The sequence below is a fragment of the Mustela putorius genome, unplaced genomic scaffold (assembly GCF_011764305.1).
Source record: "Mustela putorius furo isolate JIRA1106 unplaced genomic scaffold, ASM1176430v1.1 tig00000596_pilon_pilon_pilon, whole genome shotgun sequence".
NCBI lineage: Eukaryota > Metazoa > Chordata > Mammalia > Carnivora > Mustelidae > Mustela > Mustela putorius.
In genome coordinates, this window is record NW_025421428.1 from 12,539,557 (window position 1) to 12,564,862 (window position 25,306).

The 25,306-nt window shown below is 47.1% G+C and overlaps 1 protein-coding gene across 3 annotated transcripts in view; it reads right to left on the bottom strand.

Moving 5' to 3' along the window:
* MED27 (mediator complex subunit 27) overlaps positions 1-25,306 on the bottom strand; it is a 192,159-nt gene that overhangs the window by 42,383 nt on the left and 124,470 nt on the right. Inside the window, exons 4-5 of one of the 3 annotated variants that reach the window (XM_013058611.2) lie at positions 22,598-22,691; positions 21,424-21,592 (exon numbers count right to left, since the gene is read on the bottom strand). The exons of 1 other annotated variant lie outside the window; for it this stretch is intronic. In XM_013058611.2, coding sequence (XP_012914065.1) covers positions 21,527-21,592; positions 22,598-22,691 — 160 coding nt within the window. In that variant the 3' untranslated portion in view covers positions 21,424-21,526. Of the gene's footprint in view, positions 1-21,423; positions 21,593-22,597; positions 22,692-25,306 lie in introns of those variants that run through there. One more of the 3 variants, XM_004757071.3, reaches the window with a different exon arrangement.

Consider the following 25,306-nt stretch of genomic DNA (forward strand, 5'->3'; position numbering starts at 1 on the left):
TTAATGATGCCTGTTTGTAAATAGCAAGATGGGATGCAATTAAGCCATGAGAGGCTGAACAAACACACATACTAATTAGGATCTTTACAAGAGATTTTTTTTCATGTATAGACTGCAATTTACCTTTCATTAATCTAACTTAATTGCAATAGTGCACCAATAGAGAGTCAACACAAATTAAGTGCTCTAAATGATTTCCCTGTATTAAGGGTGAGCAAGTGATCCTTCCTTTGGGTAACAAGCCCCAGTCAGCAGCCGGCAGGCACTGAGCGGGAAAACATCACAGCTGAGCACAGGAGAAGGGTCTGGCTGGGAAGACGGGTGCTGCACCAGGACCATGACGTTGGTGCTGCAGATGCCAGGCGTTAATGAGGTCTCGGCCACGGGTTCAAGCTGCAGCCTCACTCCTCTCAAGGGTCAACTAGCTTTGCTCGGGTCCATGGTAGCAGACGACAGCTCTTCCATGTGTCAGCTTTCTGTCACTGGTTCCAAGACAGATTAAGTAAAGGTTTTGGATCAATCAGTTACAATCCATTCCCACTCCTAGAATAATAATGCCCGCGAACATTTGCTATGTGGCAAGGAAGTACACATAGATCTTTCTGTATGAAAAGGACATCTGTTATTTGCAGAAATTTAAGTTACTGTGCTTTATCCTCTAATTTCAGAAGGTGTGAAAGACTATACATTTGGCAACTAACCTGAAACAGAATATGATGGTGTATCAACATTAGATCTCTTCTGCAAAGGCCTCAAGGCACCTAACAATTTATTCATATAACAAATACTGATTGGGGCCCCTCTAGGTAACAGGCACTGGATCAGGATCAGGAAACTACTTTAGGAAAAAATGTCACTTGCCCTAGAACTCTTTTTACCTTTTACCTACTTTATTTGTCCTTCCCTAATCACTGATGCTATATAACCCACGTATCACCTTCTTCTCCTTGCCAGACGTGGACATGTATGGGTACACAGAGGCCCCAACTCCCTCCTGACCCCCAACTGGGCCAAGCACCACTGGCCTGGAACCCGAAACTCTGAAGAAAGCCAGGCCCTTAAAGGTCCAGGGTGGCAACATGGCTGTGGCTATCTCCCCCCAAAACCGAGACTGGACATTATGCTGTATGACTAAGACTGCATCAACGGGGACTCTCCAGGTCCTAAATTAAAAAGAAGTCCTAGAGGAGTTCACCAAGACATTTCCCAATGTGTATTCCATGAAAAGGAGGCTGTGGCCAACCATGTTGGGAAAACTCTATATAGCCCGTCCTCCTCTTGAAGATTCACAGCACATGCAAGCACATTAGATGTTCTAAGAGGACCACGAGAAAATGAAATCAGTTAAGGGAAACCCCACTGAAGTACAGGCGCAAGGCCAGAAGAGGGACCCGCACCACTTGACAGTAGTCGCAGGAGAACCATCACTTAGAGACCCCAGCAGACGCCCCCGCCACAGGAGGGAATCATGACTACAAGCCCAACAGGGAAAGACGGACGCTGCTTCTCCAACGAGAAATCCACTACCCCAGCAACTCAGCCAGTGAGGAACCGTCCTCACTCTGAAGTCCTGCTTCTCCAGGGCACTTTGGTCCAGGACAGCCCCTCCCAAAGTCCTCTCCATAAAGCCACGTTCCCCTGCTTTCTTTGTTGGATTTGCCTCTGGTCTCGCTGTAACGTGCATGTCCTGAATTGCTATTCTCTGCTATTTCTGAATAAACCCATTTGTGCTGGTAAAGTAACTTTTATTTTTAAAGTTAACAAAAGGAACCTTATTTCTACCTTTACTTAACCAGTTAGTACTTCCTAAACCTATGGTACATATCAATTTCCTTAAGAGTCAGTGTTCCAAGAAGTCCACTGTTCCATTACTAGCAGGAAACAAATCACCTGCCGAATTGAACCAGCCAACAGCAGCCTGGATCCCGTTCTTCTAGTTAGACACACACCTTTTCTCATCCACTCCCTGCAGACAGACACAAGACAGCAATCCTTCTCTCTCCCTTACCCCAGAGCTTGCAACCCACTGGGGTCAGACTCTCGTGCACGAGACCCACAGAGGCTCCAAGGATCGAAAACGGCTCCCAGATAGGCTGTGGATAAAAATCTATCAACTCTAACACATTTAATTACTCCCAGTTCAAGAACTTCCAAAGATTCACTCTTAAATTTATTTTTACGATTACACTGTAAGTCTGAAAACCCTAGTCTTGAAACAGCATCACCGACAGCCCTCACTTAATCGCTCTGGTAGATCATATATAAAAACAAAATAGAGCTAAAAAAAAAATCATTCCGTGTTAGTGAGCAGATGTCTAGCCCATTTGCAATTAATACGACCCACTTCCATACAATCAGACTGCTTAAAATTCCTGGAACAAGATGTAAAAGTTAAGATGCAAATGTTCTGATTTTAATGAGAATGAATGGAAACTATAAAATCCTCTCTCCCTTTGAGGGTAGGTACAATCTACATAGCAGTCCCAACCGCACACTAAATTTATCAACAGAACAATCATCTGATAGAGCCTGTGTGAAAGAGGAAAACAGAATCGGGAAAGTCGGGAGTATATTCAGAAAGCACTGCCTACCAAAATTAAATGTTAGCAAAACCATCATTCTTTTAAGAAGCTTTAAAGGAAACTGGACGCACTTCAGTGCATCCCCCCAGGTACCGGCTGGAATGGGAGCTTCCTGTATTTCTCTGAATCCAACGGGACCCCTTCCTGGACAGAAGGAGAGTGACAGAAAGCCCAGGACTTTGGCGCTTCTTGGATCTCAAGTTCAAACCCTAGTCCCACCACTTAATGTGACCTTGAACTCATTATCTACGCTCTGGGTCACAGTGACGTGCAGTAACATCTCGCAATGGGGGCCGGTTGGGGAAATCAAATCACTAAGCATTCAGAGAAGCAGGGCCAACAAGAGGGGCACACGGCAGGCACTGATGGGGTAGCAGCGCTCAGCATCATAGTCACAGCGGCGGCAGAGGCACAGTGTTCTAGGGTCACAGGTCTCCCTGTGAGTTTCATGTCTCCCTGCACGGCAAGCTTTCCTGCCAGCTCACCACAATCTTACCCATTCCTTGACGGTGCAGTTGTGACGTCTCTCCTGCAGTCTGTGTTTTCACTGGCAGCAGCGGGTGGGTTTCTTAAGGCCAAGTCCCACCCAACCCCTTCGGAATCAGACGCCCAATTCTGCTTTATCCTGTGAGCACCGGGCTCAAACTGACCTCTCCCACGAGCTCTGGGGACTCCAGTGACTCTGGTGAGGTGCCCAACAGGGGCGGTACTCAAGTCGGTCTTTGTGGGATTAAAACAAACACAGAACACGGAACTCGCCCGGCGGTCATTTGTGCTCCTCGTGTTCATTCGCTAGTTCGGCAGCTGTGAACAGGTGCCCCCTCTGTGCTAGGCGCAGTTCTGAGCCTGGGAAGTAAGAGTTAGAGCAGGAAAGAATTCGGTAACTTTATGTTCTCCTGGAAGACCTCCCCATCTAGTGGGGGGCTTGCTCAAGGCTGGGAGTGGAAAGGCAGACACCAGGCACTGACCCCCACCTTTTATCTTCTGTGACTGGGGCAAGCTCTGGGGAAACCAGGCGCCCGAGAAGTATCTGATGACAATGGTGAACAAAATCAAGATGGGAGGCTTCAAAAGCACAGCTAACATTCTAGAGATTCTGTGCCAGCTCAGAAGCACCCAGAAATGAGAAGCTCTGTGGGACAGCAGAAAGAACATGCAACTTAGAGTCAAACTGACAGAGGTTAAACCTTAACTTTGCCACTTACGTGCTACATGCCTTTGGCAATTATGTTGTCTTTCGGTGTAGCACCTACGTGGGAAGGCTGGTGTGGGTTACACTGCAAGATAGCATACTCCTGCACTTCAAAAATGCTTACTGGGCACTCAGCATGTGCTAGGCACTGTTCTAGGCAGTGGGGATAGAGCAGTGGCCAAAACAAGGTCTCTGCCTTCACAGAGCTTATATTCTAGTGGGTGGAGATTGACAAGAAGTTAGGACCATGCCATACGGTCAAACGCTGTGAGGAATAATACAGCAGAGGCAGAGACAGAGTGGCTGAGGGTGGGTAGCGTGCTGTTTTAAAATAGTGTATTCGCGGAAGACCTAGGAAACTTCAGGAAGTGAAGGAGAGAGCCGGGGCAGAGGGCACAGTTGGTGCAAAGGCCCTGAGGCAGAGGCAGGCCTGTTGTACTCTAGGAGCCATGAGAAGGCCAGTGTGACTGTCGTGGAGTGAGCCAGGGGCCAGGAGGTAGGAGATGGGGCCTGACCTAACATGGGAGAAGGGGGCGGTTCCTGGTAAGGCCTCAGAGTTCACGGCGAAGAGGTCTCTAAGTGTGATGGGAAGCTAGCAGAGTCTTCTGGGCAGTCTCCAGCTGCAGAGTGTAGAGATGACAGAGGTGCCAGGGCAAAAGCAGAGATGCCATTTGGGAGGGTGCTGTCATAGCCCAGGTGAGAAAGAAGAGGTAAGAGAGCTCCGAGGGTTCCGGTTTGGGCAGCAGGAAGGGAGACGTCACGGACTGATGCAGGGGCCACTAACCAAGCACGATGTCTGCAGATGCGGGGATTTGAGGCTGAAGCCCAGCGAAAGACCTGGACTGAGGCTGTCAACTTGGGTGTCACCAGCTAACAGAGCATATTTAAAGTCATGGGGTATCTGAGGTCATCTAGGGAATATGAGGAGGGACCAAGTCCAAGAACTGAGCCCAGGACACACTGACGCTTTGGGAAGAGGGATCCGTGAAGACTGAGAACCAGTGTGCAGGGAAGGGAGGAGAGACCCTGAAGGAACAGCAGGGGCTGTGATGACAGATGAAACCCGAGCAGCCCCACTTGGGCGAACCGGAGAGATGGGACATCATACCTCCTGTAAAAACCACAACCAACAAGCAGCCACCTTAAAAACGGACACAAAGACCATCGCTGTGTAACTTTAGAACTGTGAGGCAAGAATGAGGGGCAAAAACAGAAGGTAAGTCTTTTAGTGTTTAAAAAGGGTCCCACATGATCACAAGAGATTTCTGAACAGAAACAAAGGAATTTTCTTATTTACAATGTTTGTGACTGACAGTCATCACGGCAACTATGTCATGAACAACACCTATGAAACGCCATGATCCTCACCGAAGGTCCCGCAGAATCACTGCAGGGCCCCCAGGACACCCTAAGCACGCCACCTGGGGATGAACGGTAGTAGTGGAGGCAGCTCTCACAACAGCCCCCCAGAGAGGTCTCGGAGCAGCTCTGTGTTGCAGGGAAATGATGGCACAGAGGCCAGGGGACCACGCGGGGTCATGCGGCCGGCAGCGGCCCGGCCAGGAACCGGACCCCAGCGCTGGCTCCAGAGGCCGCGTCCTCACTGTGGTTTGCTTACGAGGGGTTGGGTTAATGACGATGATGACCACCACTACGCAGATGACTGCACACAGCACAGTTCGCTCAATTAATTGTAATTAAAATGAAACATTATATAGTTTATATAATTAATACTACCGTAGACCATATTAGTGTAGACTCATACTCATCTTTTAATCCAATTGCCAATGGAAATAGATTGTGTATGTCACTTTTATTAGAATCGAGCGACTGTTTTATCTCAACGCCCAGACAAAAGGACAAGATTAACTGGAGGAAAAATCAACTGTGTAGATTGGGATTAGGGAATAAAGTAAAATGCCAAGATAAACTGCTTTTAAAATCAGCTGAAGATTTAATATAGCTCTGGAAGGTTTCAATTATTTACATGCCTGGTCTATGCAGTGTATATCTGGGCTAATGAGATTCAATTGCTGTGTATAAATCTGAAACAGGACAACCTGATTGTCTAAAGGAAACAGCAGCTTGGGCTCCTGTGTTAATAACTCTTCAAAACAAAGATTATGATTTGGGAAGAGTAACATCATTTTGGCTTCGCAGTATTGATTGCAGCGGGCGCCAAGAGAAACGGCTCCATTTGGTCAAATACAAAGGATGAGGCCGGGTGCGAGGGATTTGGAGACTCTATTGATCCGTATCGTTGTTCTTCTAGTAACAAGACCAACAGTAATAATGTACATTGTCTCTCTGTCCTAGGGTGATTATGAAGCCCCAGGGGAACCCTCCTTCTTTGTGAAGTGCCCGACGTCTAGTACTGAGGGCCGCGTCATGCCACATGGTGACGTGGACACACAGACGCCCACGGGTCATTGGCCAGAACACAGCACCTCCCCTTTAGGATTTTCAGGACGGCTTTATGCACTACCAGATGATACTGTAGGTACGGTCAAGTGCATTTTAAAGCGAACCGATCCATTTCAGATCAATCCATGGCATCTCTGTACAGAGTATATTCCTTTAATACAGGCACGCGCAGGGTTTAGGAACATAAAGGAAGAAACATCTTAGCCTGAAACTTCTTGACAGGTAACATTAGATCCCAATCTTAAAGAATGCAGAGCAGTTTGCCAGAAAGTCAGGAGGTGGACAAGAAAGGCAGAGCTAAGGACAGGCACGAAACACAGAAGCAAACAGGCATGGAGAATTTGGACTGTGTGGTTCTCAAGGAGCCTCTGGAAGCACAAAGGTGTTTGCACTTGTCACAGTAAGTGGAGGAGAGCCATGGAATTCAGCAGCTTGGGGCCAGAGACACTAAAACATCTGCAATACGTGGGCCAGTTCCACACCATGGGAATCATTCCATCCAAAATGCCAACCGTGCCTCCCCTGGGAGCATTCGAGAGCACTGAGAATGCCCAGGTGGGGGAAGGATGGGCGGAAAGGTAAACTGAGGCCAGGTTACAGAGACCCCACAGGCTTCGCTACGGAGGAGGGCTTTATATCCTGCAAGCCAACAGAGTAGGGCATGGGCAAGGTGAGACCCGCCCTCTGGGATGATCAGTCGGATGTGGCAGATGGGAAGGAGGCAGCATGTCCAGAAACGAGACCAGGAGACCAAATGGATGGCTATGCCAAGAGTTCCGGCAACAGGGTGGACAGCAGGGCAGAGGGGCCGAGGCGCTGGCTGGAAGACGCCGGACAGGAGGGACGGCACATCAGGAAGTGTGTCTGTGGCATTCCGCGTGTACGGAGATGCTTACTGCCAGAGATGACAGCTGGGGTTATCTTTCACATGGTATCTGACCAGTGTTTGTTACAAGAATGAAGTAAGTACTGGACAGAGGGCTGTCACACTGGGGGCAGGGTATAAGACGAGGAGTCTAGAAACCAGGTACCCTGAATTAAGACCCAACACTTAGCAATGAATACAACTGAATTAGACAAAAAAAAAAAAAAAGTTATGGTAGTTGTGGTATGGTGCATTCCCCTCAAGCCACCGTTCACCCTGCCTCACAAAGGTAGGTGCCACCTGTTTCTACCAGACATTAATTTCATATAAAGCACTCAAAATATTTTTAAAGTAAAATCCATCCCCTTTGGAGTTGGAATAGCTTCCTCCAACATTTATATTCACTATCATAAACACTGACTTAAGGAAATACACCTGTTAAGGTTGATGGAATATGCTTCCCATTACTTGGGGGGCACACATGCAGTTGACATGTGTTGAGGGAAGTTATAGATCTGAGTTTTGGGCTTTAACGGGTATCATTAGAAATTGCACCTGGGTGGCTCAGTTGGTTAAGCAACTGCCTTTGGCTCAGGTCATGATCCCAGAGTTCTGAGATTGAGTCCCACATCGGGCTCCCAGCTCCACAGGGACTCAGCTTCTCCCTCTGACCTTCTCCCCTCTCGTGCTCTCTCTCACTGTCTCTCTCTCTCTCAAATAAATAAATAAAATCTTAAAAAAAAAAAAAAAAGAAAGAAATGGCAGAACCTGACGACTACTGGCATACTGGTATTTTGGGGTGTGGATCTAGGGTGCCTTTGGGGGCTTTCACTAATTTAGAATAAGTATTTCCTTCTTCTTCTTCTTCTTCTCTCTCTCTCTTTTTTTAAAGATTTTATTTACTTATTTGACAGAGATCACAAGTAGGCAGAGAGGCAGGCAGAGAGAGAAGGAAGCAGGCTCCCTGCTGAGCAGAGAGCCCAATGCGGGACTCGATCCCAGGGCCCTGGGATCATGACCTGAGCCGAAGGCAGAGGCTTTAACCCACTGAGCCACCCAAGTGCCCCTAGAGAAGTATTTCTAGAGAATCATAGGAAAACTATCAAACTAAACATACATTCAAATGACAAATGTTAAGTGCGCCACTGCCTCTGGGAATGACTATGTTGAATTTGCAGCTACAGAAAACCAAAGACGAAACATATACCTAGAAAATGGTATTTGAAAACAAGGAAGAAGGAAGGAAGGAAAGAAATAGTATAAACTATTCTTTGAAATTAGTTCTAAGAAAAAACAATGCTTGTGTCAGAAAATTATATAACTCAAAAAGAAACATTTTTAAAGACCCAGTCGTCAGTAAACTGTAAACCAGATTTAATGCCCAAGCATTTTTTAAGCCACTCCATCCTGGTGCCCAAAAGTATCTAATCCACCTGCTTCCTATCCACGGCGTGCACGGCCAGCAGCAGAATTTCCAGTGCTGAGCTATAACCTGGAAGCCACCAGAAACTCACCCGGAAGCCATTCAGTAAGACATACTGAATATAACAAGAGGACGCAGAGTAGAAAGAAGTACTTACTCTAAGAGTAGAAGCTGCATCAGCAGGTGACCGACCAGGTAGCCTAAAGAGACAGGACTCGGGGCTCTAGCTGGGGTTTAAGTGCAGTGTAATTAGCCTTCTCGGGGCACCAGGCGCCCTTTCTAATGGAAGCCACAGCCCCTGTCCCTCAGGAAGAAGCACGGAAGCAAGTGCTTCTACACACAAAAACTGCAGAGATTTCTGGAAGCTTATCCATCACCTCCCAGGGGGTCAAAGACCAAGGTTAAGACCCCTGCCATTACAGCAACAGCTAATTTTAAAAGATTAAGTAGGAACGGGTTAGGGAGCCCCCACAAAACATCTGTATGTTCTAACAGAAAACTGTATCTACACAGAACTTAAAACCAAGCGCTTTCAAAGCCAAAGCCAAACACATTTAGCAGAAGCACTACACATACTTTGCCTAAGAAGCCTCAAATCAAGTGGGTCCAGAAAAGTCACCGAGGCCACGACCCCCTCTCTGTGTCCCTAGCATGGTTTCCCATTCCTGGGGTGCTGAGTCCCAAGTTTGGTCTCTGGCACCAGGGAAGCTGGATACTCCGAGGGTAAGCGGCACGCCCAGCAGGTGAGGGCTTCACTCAGCTGATGTCCCACCAACCAAGGAAAGTCTGAACTCTCGAGTCTGACAGACTAGCGTCTGAGCTGTCACACTGTCACTAACGATTGGGGGTTATCTTTCAGCTGTGTGCCCTGAGCCACCTAGCACCTGGGGTCCCTGCTGGGGCCACGTAAAGAACAGAGCTACAGCCTGGCATGGACAACACGAGGAAGAAACATCTAGTATCAGGACAGCCTCTGTGCCCAGTGAATTCTACACCAGGAAGGACAGTGTTTCTTTTACAAATTAGTCCTGGAATCATGCATGATGACATAAATGCTTATTTATTATGTGGAACGTTAACATGGTTCTGAAAGTCCAAACTATACAAAAAGTACGTTCAGAGCCCTGTCACCTCTCCCCACACACATCGGACCTACTCTCTGCCCACACACCTCCCTCTCCCCACGTTCTCTGCCGCGGCTTCACCTTTCCTGTGTTTCCCCTTAGAGACAAGCAGATGATGGTTATCGGGTATCCTCTTCCTCACCAAGAAGGAAGAACACTTTTGCTTTTTTTCTCCCAACAATATATCCTGGAACTCACTTCGTAGGAGTCATAGAGGTCTTTTGTATTTAAAAAAAACAACAACAACAACAAAAAAACACCACGGAGCACTGAGTGTTATACGCAAACAATGAATCATGGGACACACATCAAAAACTAATGATGTACTGTATGGGAACTAACATAACACAATAAAAACAAAAAAACCAGGAACGGCGTGGCCCCATGGTGTGGCTGTGTCATAATTTATGCAGCCCCTCTTCTCTGCTGGGGCATGGAGGTCATTTCCTGGTTTTGCAGTTACAGACAAGCTGCAATTCATAAGCCCGCGAGCGTGCATGCTTGTTCTGCAGGCATGTGAGCGGCGCGCCTTCCTGGAGTAGCACTGCTGCGTGGAAGGTGCAATGCACGTGCGGGTGTGTCGGCCACTGGCCCAGTCTGTCCACAGGGGATGCAGCGCTCTGTGGTCCTCTGGGCCCACCAATCTTTGCCAGTCTGGAAGTGAGGAATGATACCTCAGTGCAGTTTTAACCTGCATTTTCCTACTGACGGGAAGGGTGAACATCTTTTCCTGCATAAGTGCCATTTTACGTCTTTTGGGGGGGGGCATGAACTGTCTCCCCCCCCCCCCCCGCCCCCAATTTTGTTTTTTTCCCCTTTATTTTTAAGATTCAAAAACTGATCTTAAGGATGTTAGCTCTGCCTCTGTGATACATGTTGCAAATATTCCTCCTAGACTGCCGGCTGCCTTGACTCTACTATATGAAGGCTTCTTCCTTTCTGTGATTGGGGCCCTACCCACTGGAGATGCTACCTTGCCCTTATGTTAAAGTTTCATACGTACTTGAGTGCCTACTTTATTCTGCTAGCCTGTTTGTCTATGGGTAAGCCAATGCCACACAGAAGTTTTAGAGTATGTTTCAGTGCCCAAGAGACAAGGTCTTCTTCAGTGTCTTCCGATCCTCTCTTCCATGTTTCTCTTCCTTATGACCTTTACTATCAACCCCAAAAAATCTTTTCGTGATTGCATTAAATTCTTCACATTTACTGATGTGTACGGTCTCAACTTAGTCACATAACCATACCGCCATCATGGGCTCTACCTTTCCAACACCACCTCCTCTGAGTGATGCTGTCTTTGCCAGCTCACTCCGCTCCTGACTGATGGACTGTATTCAGGAGGGCTTCTATTTCTGTTCTCATGCTCACCTTTGTACCTATACGTGTCAATGCCCGCAGACTCCCATTTTTCTTAGTATCTCGTTTCCCGATTTTTAATGGTGTCCTTCCGTGGTCACTAACACAAACCCAAACAGTCTTGGACCAACAACTGAACACAGTCAGTCCCTAAGCTCAGGCTCCCCACCCAGCCATGCGGGGGTGTAGCTCACCCCGGGCAAACTGCACAGAGAATTCTTGTACGTTTAAAACGGTCTTTCCAGGGACGCCTGGGTGGCTCAGTTGGTTAAGCAGCTGCCTTCGGCTCATGTCATGATCCCAGCGTCCTGGGATCGAGTCCCACATTGGGCTCCTTGCTCCGCAGGGAGCCTGCTTCTCCCTCTGACTCTGCCTTCCACTCTGTCTGCCTGTGCTCGCTCTCGCTCGCTCTCTCTCTGACAAATAAATAAATAAAATCTTTAAAAAAAATAAATAAATAAAACGGTCTTTCCAGGCCTTGCTACTAGAAAGACACACACATCGTTGATTCGCACCGTCTCTGAAAACGTCAGTCCATCACTGCTCTGCTCTATGTATTGTTTTGGAGACATCTGATGCCAATCTAATTCTTCTGCCTTGTGAGTTATTGTGATTTTTTTTTTTTTTTTTTTAAAGAAGCTTTGAGGACTTTCCCCTCTGTCTTTGAAGTCTGCCGGCATTACTAGCATGTACCTGAGACTTCACTGCTGCTGGTCAATTTCCGAAGCATCCGGCGAGCCCTTCCGAGGTGCTCATTCAGCCCTTCTTGAACTCAGAATATCTTCTCACAGTCTTCCATACTCACATCGGTTCCATTCTTTCTTTCTCTTCTCCACAGACTCTGATTATGTCTGTGTTGTCTCCTTTTTGCCTGCGTCTCACTTCAACCACATCCCCCCTGACCCGTGCTGCTTCTCGGTCTTGGTGTCTGTCACTCTCCAGGTTGTTCCCGCCTTGCCTCAATGTTCTCTATTCAACGTCATGTGAATATTTTCTTCCTCAAAGATCTTGAAATTTAACCTTAATTTCCGAGACAGTTTTATCATTTTCTTCCAAGTTTCCAGAGTCTACTAAATCCTTTTCATTTCTGTTCTTAATTTCTGATTCAAGTCTTTTTCCCCAAATGCTTGAGGATATTAAAACCAGTTCGGTGTGCCACACTAGACAGTTTTTTTTCTGCTCTGTGGTGTCTTTCTCCTTGGGGGGTGCGGCACATCTTCAGTTGAGGTTATGTATTTGTTCGACTTTTCATTATGAAAAATTTTAAATATCTAAAAAGTGAGAAGCACGGCAGAGTGAACATCCATATTCCCGTGAGCCAGATCCTGTGACTGTCATTTTGTTCTGCTTGCTTTATCACAGACTCAGTCACCCATCCATCCGTCCGTCCATCCCAGATTCACCTATCTAGTCATCTATCAGCCCATCTTGTTTTTTGGATGCATTTTAAAGTTGCAGTCATTAGTATACATCATCCCTGAACACTCAGGCAAGCACATCCTCAAGTGGAGTTTAACACTGATTTAACTTTTTTTTTTTTTAAAGATTTTATTTATTTTACAGAGATCACAAGTAGGCAGAGAGGCAGGCAGAGAGAGAGAGAGAGGGGAGGAAGCAGGCTCCCTGCTGAGCAGAGAGCCCGATGCGGGGCTCGATCCCAGGACCCTGGGATCATGACCTGAGGTGAAGGCAGAGGCTTTAACCCACTGAGCCACCCAGGCGCCCCTAAAAATTTTTTTTGAGGAAAAATTTGCCTGTAACGAAATGTATCATCTTTAGTGTAGCAGTCTCTGAATTCTGAAAAGTGCATACAGCCATATAACCCACATCTCTCTGAAGATACAGAACTCCTGTCCCACCACAGAATGTTCCTTCCTGCCCTTCCCAGTTGATGCCTGCTCCATCCCTCCCAGGGGAATACTCTTCTGCTTCTATCCACCTTAGTCGTGGTCCGTTCTAGAACTTCATGTAATGCAACTACGCAGTATATTCTCTTCCGTGAGGCGTCTTCCCCTCAGCAAAGCTTAACAGTGAGGACACAAGGGATACAGTGCAGTAGGATTGTTTGTACTTTCTTTCTTTTTAAATCACACATAGTTTGGAGGGCGGGCATTCTTGGTGTTCTAATTGTGCTTACTGTGTAGTTTCTGCAGTTGTATTTGTTTTTCTGTACTGTTTGGAGAATTTGTGGAGAGACTTGAATTTAGATGGCCATCCACAGGGTTTCTGTGCACACGTTCAGACACAAAGGAAGAGAGACTGCTTCATAACTGCCCAGACTGAAAAACGATCAAGATTCTGCCACACCTGCTTTATCCGTCCCTCCCCTTCTGCTGCAGTATTTTAAAGCATACCTCCTACATCATGTCGTGTCAGCTCTAAAACTTCAGTATCCACCTCTAAAACACAAACCTTTTGTTTCACTTAACAAAATTACCCCAAATTCCTTGCGATCAGGTGAAATCCAGACGATGAGAAGAGCACTTGGATTGCTTGAGAAAATTTTCTCTTACAGTTGGTTGGCTGAATCAGGATCCAAACGAGGCCCACACTTCACGGGCTGCGGAGCCTCCGCAGCACTCCCTCCTCTTCTCCCATCACCGACGCTGCCGAAGATACGGAGCTACCGGCCCGGTATGCTTTTCCCCATTCCTTTCCCTTGTACTTTTTGACTTTTTTTTTTTTAAAACCTCAAAGTTTTCTATCACTAATACGTTTCCATTCGTATCACCGCCATTGCAACAAACACTTCTGGAACCACCTTTTTGAAATTTAGTTCGATATACTGCTTTGAATATGCTTAGCAGTTGAATATACTTCTCCCTGAAGTAGTAGTTCTCAAACAGTTTGGTCTCGGGACCTCTCTACACTCTTGAAAATTACTGAGGACCCCAAGGAGCTTCAGTTTCTGTGGGATATGGCTACCAATATTCACCGTATTAAAATTAAACAGCAATGTTTGAAGATGGAGCCAATCAATGGGTGTCCGTGTGATGACATTGTGTTATGCAACAGAAGTTCTAGAAAATGCCGCTGTGGATGTGTGGGTAAACAAGAGAAGGAAGGACAGCGACGTCTTGGCGCCGCCACCAAATCAGCTCTGGTTCTGCAGACCTCCTGAAAGGCTCTCCATGACGCCTTGTTGCCAAACCGTGATTGAGAGCTGCTGCCACAAAGAATGCATCTGATCTTTGGAAACAAATGTCTTTTGGATCAAGGTTTGGTAAAGCAATTTTGATGTGCCCAAAATGAAGTAGAACTAAAAAACAGATTTAAAAAACAATTTAAATTTAATTTACTTAGCAAATAGCATATTATTAGTTTCAGAGGTAGAATCTAATGATTCATCATTCTAATATTAACACCCAGAGCTCATTACATCAAAGGCCCTCCCTAATGCCCAATGCGTAAATGTCACCTAATTACCACCCCCACCTCCCTTCCAGCAACCCTCAGTTTCTTTCCAAGAGTTAAGAGTCTCTTACGGTTTCCTCCCTCTGTTTTTATCTTACTTTATTTTTCCTTCCCTTCCCATGCTCATCTGTTTTGTTTCTTAAGTTTCACATATGAGTGAAATCATGTGGTATCGTTCTCTGACTTCCATTGTTGAGCATAATACCCTTAGTTCCATCCACATCATTGTAAATACAAAGATTTCATCCTTTCTGATGGCTGCATAATATTCCACTGTATGTGTATACACACACACACACAGACCATATCTTCTTTATCCATTCATCTGTTGATGGACATCTGGGCTCTTTCCACAGTTCAGCTACTGTGTTCACTGCTGCTGTAAATACTGGGGTGCGTGTGCCCTACTGAATCAATACGTTTGTATCCTTTGGCTAAATACCAGTAGTGCAATTGCTAGATCATAGGGTGGTTCTAGTTTTAACTTCTTCTTTTTATTTTTTTAGATTTTATTTATTTATTTGAAAGTGAAGGCGAGAAAGAGAGAGAACATGAGCTGGAGGGGCAGAGAGGGAGAAGCAGGCTCCCCGCTAAGCAGGGAGCCCTACTATGGGGGACTCGATCCCAGGACCCTGTGATCATGACCTGAGCCGAAGGCAGACACTCAACCCTCTGAGCCACTGGGGCGTCCTTATTTTTAACTTTCTGAAGCACCTCCGCACTGTTTTCCAGCGTGCACTCCCACCAACAGTGTGAGAGGGCTCCCCTTTCTCCACACCCTCTCCAACATCCAGTTTCCTGACTTGTTCGTTTTAGCCATTCTGACTGGTGTGAGGTGGCATCTCGTGGTTTCCATCTGTATTTCCCTGATGCCGAGTGATGTTGAGCATTCTTTCATGTGTCATTTAGCCATCTGTATGTCTTCGTTGGGAAAATGTTCAAGTCTTCTGCCCATTTCTTGACAAGATTTTTTAATAAATCTTACAAAACGGCATTTAAAAAAAAAGCATTTAACAAACAATTCCAATAATGTTCTGTGCTGTGACAAAAATGCCGACAGACGGGTGGAGTTTCCGCAAGTGACTGCTGTTGCGTCACAGAACGTCAGCCGCCAACGGCCTTCAGGAATGTCTGAAGGTCAGCTGAAGTCACCATCTGAATCTTTCTATGTCTGAGGAAGGCACGTTTTGCTACTCTGGAATTGCTGGTGGGTGGAAAGGAGTTTAACCACCTAGGAAAACCCTGTGGCGTTTTCATGGGCGGTCACACGTCGCATGCCCTAATGCAGGGTTTCTCCACTATGGCCCTTTGATTTGGGGCTGGACGGCCCTTCGAGGGTAGGGGGGTGGCCCTGCCCGCGGTAAGATAGCTGGCGGCAGGTCTGGGCTCTCCCCTCTGCATGCCAGGAGCACTCCTCCCCCCCGAGCTGTGACAGGTAAACGTGTTTCTAGACTTTGCCAAATGTTCCCTGGGAGGCAAAAATCACCCCGGCTGAGAACCACCACCCTAAACCGAGCACTCTGTTCCTAGGCGTAGCTGCAGGGAAACCCAAGCCTGGGGTCCCAAGGATGCGAGCAAGAACGTTGAGAGCAGACTGCTCACGGTATCAAGACCAGAACCACAGCAAACCAACAGCCACGGACAGGAAGAAGGGTAATTAAATTAGCAATGTAATAGAATATTTCATTTTAGCAAAATGAATACGCTGTAGCTAAACCAACTATTTGAATGATATCAAACAAACAAAAAAAACACTGAGTGAAAAAATTAAGTCCCTAGAGACAACATTTGATAGCTTTTAAAAATAATTAAGAACAACAGGCAGAATTAAAGAATACATCATTCAAGAACACATACGTATGTGTTAAAGCTTCCCTCGTGACAGGCAAGGAAGCAAAGGACGCGTGAAGGGGAGGCTGACAGCTCCCTGCGGGGCAGAGGCAGGGGACGGGACGGGGGTGCTGCTCACCTCCCTGCGGGGCAGAGCCAGGGGACGGGACAGGAGGGGCTGCCCACTGGGTGTACACGCTGCAGGTTAAATTCCAGCTCTGGAGCGGAGTGGCAGGTTCACAAACGTCACTGTCTATCAGAGAAATACGAAAGGGCCACACCGCATCAACGAGGGCAGTGTGTCCGGAATCAGGGTCATGATCAATTCAATTCTACACCTAAGGTTAAAATAAAACTCGAAATAGGGGCGCCCGGGTGGCTCAGTGGGTTAAAGCCTCTGCCTTCAGCTCAAGTCATGATCTCAGGGTCCTGGGATCGAGCCCCGCATCAGACTTTCTGCTCAGCAGGGAGCCTGCTTCCCCCTTCTCTCTGCCTGCCTCTCTGCCTACTTGTGATCTCTGTGTGTCAAGTAAACAAATAAAATCTTTAAAAAAATAAAATAAAAATAAAATAAAATTTAAAACAATCTGATTCCTCCACACAGTCCGTGATTCTGGTCCACCACACGGTCTCATCTCCTCTGCTGGCTCCTGAGCAGCGCCCACAGCCACGCTCTCCTCTCCCGGCGCTCTGGGTACCACTGAGGAAGTGAAGGAATGCTTTAGGAACCCGGCTCAGAAAACAGTCTGCCGCCACAGCTGGGACTTAGCAAACAGGCTCGCCTTCACCGGGACTCCACGGATACAATGGGTTGAATATTGGTTCTCAAAGGAGCTGCAGAGATGATCTGAGGCTTCGGTAGGGCACCTGTGAGACGTGTCCCTGGGGCTCTGTTCTGGAGCCGAAGAACGGGAGTTTCTGTGCTGTTGCCAGGGATGTGCATTTCCCACAAACAAGACTAGTGATTCTTGGATCTAACATTTGAGAACTATGGAACCCAGTGGAGAAACCAAAACCCAGAACAGTTAAGCAGTTAGCTGTTCAACAGTCTTTCCTACCGTGAGAGCTTCTGAGAGAGCAAAATGAGATAGTCAGTCTGAACGGTTTGAAAAAGATGCGTTATTCAAAAGCAATGCATGAACATGTTGAAGAAGTTAAAGGTTAGTGAAAATGTGTATTTAGAAAGATTGATAAATGAGTTTTATCTCGTGTAAATCATATAACATCAAGAAAGATTAATTTATAAAATATCAAGGTATATTTCAAATATCATGGTTAAGGCTTCATTTTTTCCTCCTTTTCTACGTTCGTATACCTAGTAGATCAGTCAAACATTGTAGATTAATATTTTAAATGCCAAAAGAAGCCAGCTGCTTGTTCTAGTCTCTGACTCAGTTAAGCTCTTACAATATTTTGACTGTTCGAAGAAAATTAATAATGGGATGTTAGGTGGTAGATTAACTGAAACTAAATATCAACAGAGCTAGATTTATTTTTGGATGGCTGAACTCATCCCTTCAAAGAACGGAAACAGGATTGATTATATCATGAGTTATTAACTTACACAACACCAAAACAGCCCCCTCCACCCCCCAACAGAGCAGAGAGCCAGCCACAGTGCATTTAAAGATTATGTAAGAGGCTGAAAGTTTCTATTTCCCATCAGCTAGGACTCGGGGTTTACAGGATACAGCCAATTACCTAAGGCTCACAAGGATGCCAGAAGAAGTTAGGGCGATAATGATTCTGACAGTCTGGAACCAAACTAGCACCAGAGCTGCTGCCTGTCCCCTGAGCAGCAGGCCCCCTGCAGCCAAGATGGACAAACTGATACACACGGAAGAGAAAGATGCTTTTCTCTGTCATCCGCGTATCTATGCAGCAGACACTCCCTGAGCAGCTACAAGTCCTCCCTTCCATCCTCTAGCCGCCCTGCCCATGATGCCCCATCTGGGGGTCCACACATGTGAAAGGGATACTACATACACGTGCATCAAGTCGAATGCAGCGCCCAGGCCGGAAGCTGGCCCTGATGCCTACAGCCAACGAAGAAAGGTTGGTTTTGCTTTTGATGAGCCAAAGTGACCCCAATCCCCCAGAAAAGTACCAAACTTGCACCCTCCCTTTCCCCCTTCTTCACTGTGAAGAAACCTGATGCCAGACTGGGGCTCCCGATTACAGATCTTGGTGCATCTGAGGCCCTCCGCTGCTTCTTGGTGGCTTGCTTGGGGGTGGGGGGAGGGAGGATCAGAATGGAACACCACACCTGCCTTTTGTTCACAGATGCCCTGGAGTTCGATGACTTTAAGTCGTTTTACTGTGTATGGAAACCCCCCTGGCAGGTACTCACACACCCAAACTAGAAGAGATCTGGAACAAGTCAGCAGAACGTGCTGACGGCAGAAGACAGGTCACTTTATCAGAGCCGTTTCCAGGCCCCCACCTAGGCCACAGTGGGCACCACACCATTGCATTCCACAGCTCGAGTGGCCCTGAGGAAAAAGCGGTCTGTTCTGCTCTGCTCCCAGCACTGCCCCTCCTCCTCCCGATGGGGGCCTACACTGGCTCCGGAGCTTGGGCTAAACGGCCACCTGCATTCTGGTGCCAAAACGCTCAGGTCCCTGTTACTCTGAAAGCACAGCTGGAAACAACCCAAACACACACAGAGAAAGAACACAGCGCGTCCAGTCACAGAATGGATCATTACATAACCGTGAAGATGACCCAACTAGCAGGTACGAGCCCCAGCAGGTGTGTCCTGGCTGACTCGGGATCCACCCCAGAAACCACACACAAGGGAGGGAGGGAGGGGGAACAATACACACGCATGACACTATTTTTATAAGGTTCAGAATTCCACAAAACTAATCTGTGTATTATTCAGGAAAGCATGCCCAGCTGGCAAAAGGCATTTAAAGAAGGAAGGGAAGAGCTCGAATATCAGGATGGTGGTGACTCCGGGTGGAGAGGCGGGGACTGGGAAGAGGCGCAGATTGGTTATGCTCTGCTTCTTAAATTGAGTGGTGAGCTCCTGGGGTTATCGTCATGCTTTATAATCGACACTTACTATAAACATTCATTTGTATATAGGAAATGACATAATAAAACTTGAAGAAGAAACTGCCAGCTCAGTGCCCGGTAGTCCAAATCTCACTTGCCGCCACCAAGAGCTATAACCGATGGGAGGAGGAAAGGACCCTGGAGCCTTGTAACGGGACACGTGGACGTCTCCCTTACCAGGCAGACTGCCGCTTTCCCAGCCCTGCCGCTCTCCTGCGGGGAATCACCTCCTCCACCCCACGCAGTTCGCCACGGCAGGACTTCCTTCCCATCGCAGACAAGTTCAGGAGAGCCCGGCAGGAGCACTCCGTCCGGGTTGCAGCACGGGCACAGGATGGAAGGCAGGGGCTGCTGAGTCATTTGGGCCACAGTGTCCCCCCAGGGCCGTCACCCTGCTCTGGACGCCCCAGGGCTGCCCTGGTTTTTGTCCCTCCTGGCACAGCACCTCTACCTTCCGGGCTGTGAGCAGCCAGCATCATTAGAAAGCAAAACAAAGACAGAAACGAGCCCTTTTCTTGCTTAAGTTAATCAGAGCAGGTTTCTGGCTCAGGAGGAAATGTCATTTTATTAAAAGGCACGGGTGCACTCTGCACCTTGGCCGAAGCAGGTACAAGGAGACATCAGCAGACACTGCTCCTGTGTGTCCTGAGTCACCAGTCCTAACAGTCTGTCCTGGTCGCTCCTGCTCACCTCCCGAAGCTTTCCAGAATACACTGGACTCCAGACGTATACAACCCACCCAGACTCATCTCCGGAACACACCCCTCCCAACTCCTGCCCGCACCTCCCGCGGGTGCCCTCACTGCCTGCGGTGCTGGGCCCGAGCACCCTCCGCTGGGCACGGGCAGCCGTGGCCGAGCGCGGGCAGACAGGGAGCGGCTGGCCCTGCCCCTCCGCCCGGCGAGAACTCCCTCCGGCCTGGCAGAAGGCGCCCGTGTGCAGCAGCAAATGGGCCAGAGGTGCGCGGCCTGATAAAATGCCGTCTTGTCAAAGTAACAGTCAACGCGAGCGGTTATGTTAAAATCATGGTTACCCACCCCGCGGGCTGATCCGAATCAGCTCCCCCACTGCTCCTCCTCGTGTGAGCTCTGTGCCCCTGGGGAAGGCGGCAGCTCGCTGGCGAGATGCAGAGCGCCTTCTGAGTGAGGCACACGCGGGTCCAATGGGGCTCCTCCCCTGAATCGAGCCCCTAACCTCCTCCCTCGGGGCTGTCAAAACAGCAGCTCCGTGGGAAAGCAGACGGGGTGACAGTCGCAGTGAGGTAACAGGCCGCTTCCTTGGGTGGAAGTAACTCATCTCAGACCTGTTCTCAGTTTACCTACGACCTTGCTCCCTCGGCTGTCTCCCTTCAACGCCGAGTCCCCACCCCCACCAGGAAATGGAAGCCCAACGACCCAGAAATAATTTGAACAAACCTATTTCACCGAGGATGCTCTCAATTTTATCTTCATTAACTCCTTGGTCCCTGTCAAGGACGCTGAAAGCAGGATTTATGTTTTAGCTGCTGGGTCTGGAAGATCTCAAAATTTTGACAATTTGTACATTTAACTGAGGCAGAAGATATTACGTGCTTTGTAGACAGATACAAATTGTTTTCCTTTTCTATTAAAAGAACACTGTAGGGGCGCCTGGGTGGCTCTGTGGATTAAGCCACTGCCTTCGGCTCAGGTCATGATCTCAGGGTCCTGGGATCGAGCCCCATATCTGCCTCAGCATCCCTGCTGAGCAGAGAGCCTGCTTCCCACCCCCTCTCTGCCTACTTGTGATCTCTCTCTGTCAAATAAATAAATAAAAATCTTTAAAAAAAAAATAAAAAAGAACACTGTGTTACCTCACTCACTGTATTTTTTAACTGAAAGAATTTAAGGTAGCACGAGGCCCAGATGCTCACTAATTTTTTTCTCACGAAAGAGATATCACCCATTTAATAAACCCACATCTCTTCCTGTCTTTTTTCCCAAAGATTTATTTATTTATTTGTCAGAGAAAGAGAGCACACAGGCAGGCAGAGGGAGAGGCAGAGGGGGAAGCAGGCTCCCTGCTCAGGACTCGATCCCAGGACCTTGGGAACATGACCTGAGCTGAAGGCAGATGCTTAACACAGTGAGCCACCCAGGCATCCCACATCTCTTCCTTTCTTAGGAGAAAGCCACACACACACACACACACACACACACACACACACACACGGCAAAGGCTGTTCTGCTCAGCGGAGCGGCTAGAGGGAGTCGCAGCTCGTCCCAGGTGACTGGCTCTTTATAAGATGGTGCCAAGTGAAACGCTGAAGTATGGGGAGTTCGCAAGAGGCCCACGCGACAGCAACTGCCAAGACACAAAAAACGCTCAGTCCTGAAGCTCACCTCCCCGGTTACCCATGGAAAACCACCACTCTTGATACAATTAATTCTGCTTTTTGTAAAATGTGGGGCCCCTCAAAATCTGTTCAGAAGTCTTCTTCAAGCACACATCACAGAGTGCTAGAAGAGCTTCACACCCCTGAGCTCTCTGTGCCTTCCTGATTACTAGTCAAACCCAGCATTTCTGTCTCAGCGTATTTCCCAGTCACACCTGCCTTTGGGGAAGTCACGGAAAGGCAAACACTGGCGGTGCTGTTGTGAAGCCAACTTGCTCAGAGCAAGTCAAAACCAGAAACTAGGTTGGAACCCATCAGGGATAAGGTCCCAGAACACTTGCTTCAAGTAGCACACAATAGATTTTATAAGTGATGTTCCACAGAACCTGTTCTACGTTTTTTTTTTTTTTTAGATTTTATTTATTTGAGAGAGAAAGAGAGAGGGAGAGCACATGAGTGAGTGGGGGAGGAGCCGGGGGCGGGGAGAGGGAGCGAGCGTCAAGCAGACTCTGCGCTGAGTGTGGAGCCTGACACGGGGCTCAGTCTCATGGCCCATGAGATCACGACCGGAGCCAAAACCAAGAGTCAGACGCTCAACCAGCTGAACCACCAGGAGCCCTGAACCTGGTTCTATTTTAAGATGGCGTTTTTCCTAGCAGGATCCAACAGTTGGGCATACCTTTGAGACAATAGAAAAGATTCACCAAAGTATCCTGAACTGACTGACGGGCAGAAGGGTCTTACAGTGTATTTCCTCTCTGGGTCATTCTCACGTGGGCTCTAGGGTTTCATTCAAAAGCCTGGTTTCTATGCGCAGAATTCTGAAACTACAGGATACAGTGAAGAGAAACACGCTATTCACCATCAGACTGGGAGTCAGTCTCCATTCTCTGGATCCTATGACACAGAGCTGGAGACTTGATCTTGAGGCCAGTCTTCTACGTGGCCCTAGAGACAGGTCAAGCAGAACTTACCAGAAGCATTGCTGATGTGCCATTGGGCCTGGATAAGTGGATGGACATTTCAGGAAACATCCTGTCAATGCGGCTGATCACGTCATCAACATACCTGAGTGGGAAAAAGAAATGCACACGTCTGAACTGGAGCCTCAGTCAAAGAACCCAAAGCTACAGTGTCCCGAAGGCTTCCCTCTTCAGCTGTTCATCAGTGTGATGCAGTCAAGAAGGCAAGTGGGATTTACAAGTGTTTTTACAAAAAATACTACTCCCTTGTTCCTCCTTTTCAGTGCCAACCATTTTTAGTGCTTTCTTCTGGTACTTACTGCCATATTTCTATATGATATGTTTTTAATGCCAGTTCTTGCTTTTTCATTTTATTTTTTTGTTTTCACTTAAATTCTAGTTAGTTCACATACAGTGTGATACCACTGGCAGGTGTACAACACTGTGATTCCACAATTCTGGACACCCCCCGCCGCTCCTCACAAGAGCAATGCTGAATCCCAACCACCTATTTCACCTCCCCTCTGGTGAGCGGCATGCAGTGTGTTCCCTATAGTTAACAAGTTTGTTTTTCGGTTTGTCTCCCCCTTCCCCTCCCCCTTTGCTCATTTATTTCTTGAATTCCACAGATAAGTGAAATCATACGATATTTGTCTCTCTCTGGCTTCTCTCACTTGGCATAGTACTCTCGAGCTCCAGCCATGTCGTTGCAAATGGCAAGATTTCGTTCTCCTTTACAGCTGAGTAATATTCCTGTGTGTGTGTGTGTGTGTGTGTGTGTGTGTGTGTGTATTTCCCTTTATCCATTCTTCCTCTATCCCTCAACGGATGGACACTCGGGCTGCTTCCATAATTTGGCTATTGTAAATAATGCTGCTATAAACACCCTGGTGTGTGTATCCCTTTGAGTTAGCATTTTTATATTCTTTGGGTAAATATCTAGAAGTGAGATTGCTGGATGGTAGGGTGCTCTATTTTTAACTTTTTGAGGAACCTCCGTACTCTTTTCCAGAGTGGCTGCACCAGCTTGCATTCCCACCAACAGTGCTAGAGGGTTCCCCTTTCTCTGCACCCTTGCTGACACCTGTCATTTCTCGTGTTGTTGATTTTGGTCCTTCTGACAGGCGTGAGGGGTATCTTATGTGGTTTTGATTTGTACTTCCCTGATGATCAGTGATATTGAGCATCTTTTTATATGTCTGTTGGCCATCTGGATGTCTTCTTTGGAAAAATGTCTATTCATGTCTTCTGCCCACTTTTTAAATTGGATTATTCTTTTTCTGGGTGTTGAGTTTTATAAGTTCTTTATGTATTTTGGTTACTCACCCTTTATCTGATATGTCACTTACAAATACCTTCTCCCATTCCATAGGTTGCCCTTTAGTTTTATTGGCTGGTTCTTTTGACTGTACAGAACCTTTTTACTTTGATGTACTCCCAGCACTTTATTTTTGCTTTGGTCTCTCTTGTCTCAGGAGACCTATCTAGAAAAAAGTTGCTATGGCTGATGTCAGAGAAATTACTGCTTACGCTGTCTTCGAGGGCTTTTATGGTTTCAGGTCTCACATTTAGGTCTTTAATACATTCTGAATTTCCTTTTGTGTGGAGCGAAGGGGAATGGTCCAGTTTCATTCTCTTGCATGTTCTGTCCAGCTTCCCCAACACCATCTGTTGAAGAGACCGTCTTTTCCTTACTGCATCTTCTCTCCTGCTTTGTCAAAGACTCACTGCCCATTCTAACTGTGGGTTCATTTCTGAATTTCTATTCGTCTTATTGATCTTCCTGTCTATTTCTAAGCCAGTGCCATACTGCTCCAATTACTGTGGTTTTGTAATAGAACTTGAAGTCTGGAATTGGGACACTTCCAGCTCTGCTCTTCTTTTTGAAGACGGCTTTGGCTCTTCAGGGTCTTCTGTGGTTCCATGCACATGCTGGTATTATTTGTTCCAGTTCTGTGAACAACGCTGTTGGTATTTTGATAGGGACCACATTAAATGTGTAGATTGCCTTGGGTAGTACAGACATTTCTAATCCACGAACATGGAGTGTCTTTCCACTTCTTGGTGTCTTCAATATCTTTCATCAGTGTTTCCTAGCTTTCAGAGAACAGGCCTTCCCCTCTTTGGCTAGATTTATTCCTAGGTGTCTTACTGGTTTTGGTGCAACTGTAAATGGGATTGATTCCTTCATTTCTCTTTCTGCTGCTCCATTACTGGTATATTGAAATGGAACAGATTTCTGTATGTTGGTTTTATATCCTGTGACTTTACTGAATTCATATACCAGTTTGAGCAGTTTCTTGATGGAGTCTTTTGGGTTTCCCATATATAGTATCATGTCATCTGCAAATAGTCCAAGTTTTAGTGCTCCCTTGCTGGTCTGGGTGCCTTTTCTTTTTGCTGTCTTACTGCTGTGGCAAGGATGCTTTTTCATTTTAAGCATGACCTAGTAACTTTCTTCTACAGAGATCAGAATTTAGCTGTCACCATCTTGGCCGTTGGGCTCCACTACAGAGGCTCCTCCCTCTGCCCTTCTGGTCTAGGGACAGTAGGAGCCTCGCTGTCTCCTGTTTGGCTTCTCACTTGAGTTACCGACATAACTAATTCCCTGGATTGAATTCTCTTGGATTTAGATACCTGAATTCCTATCTTGCTGGTTGGACTCTAATTCAAGTTATATCATAGTTTTTGCTTAAGTCAGTATTTGGTGTGTACATGCTA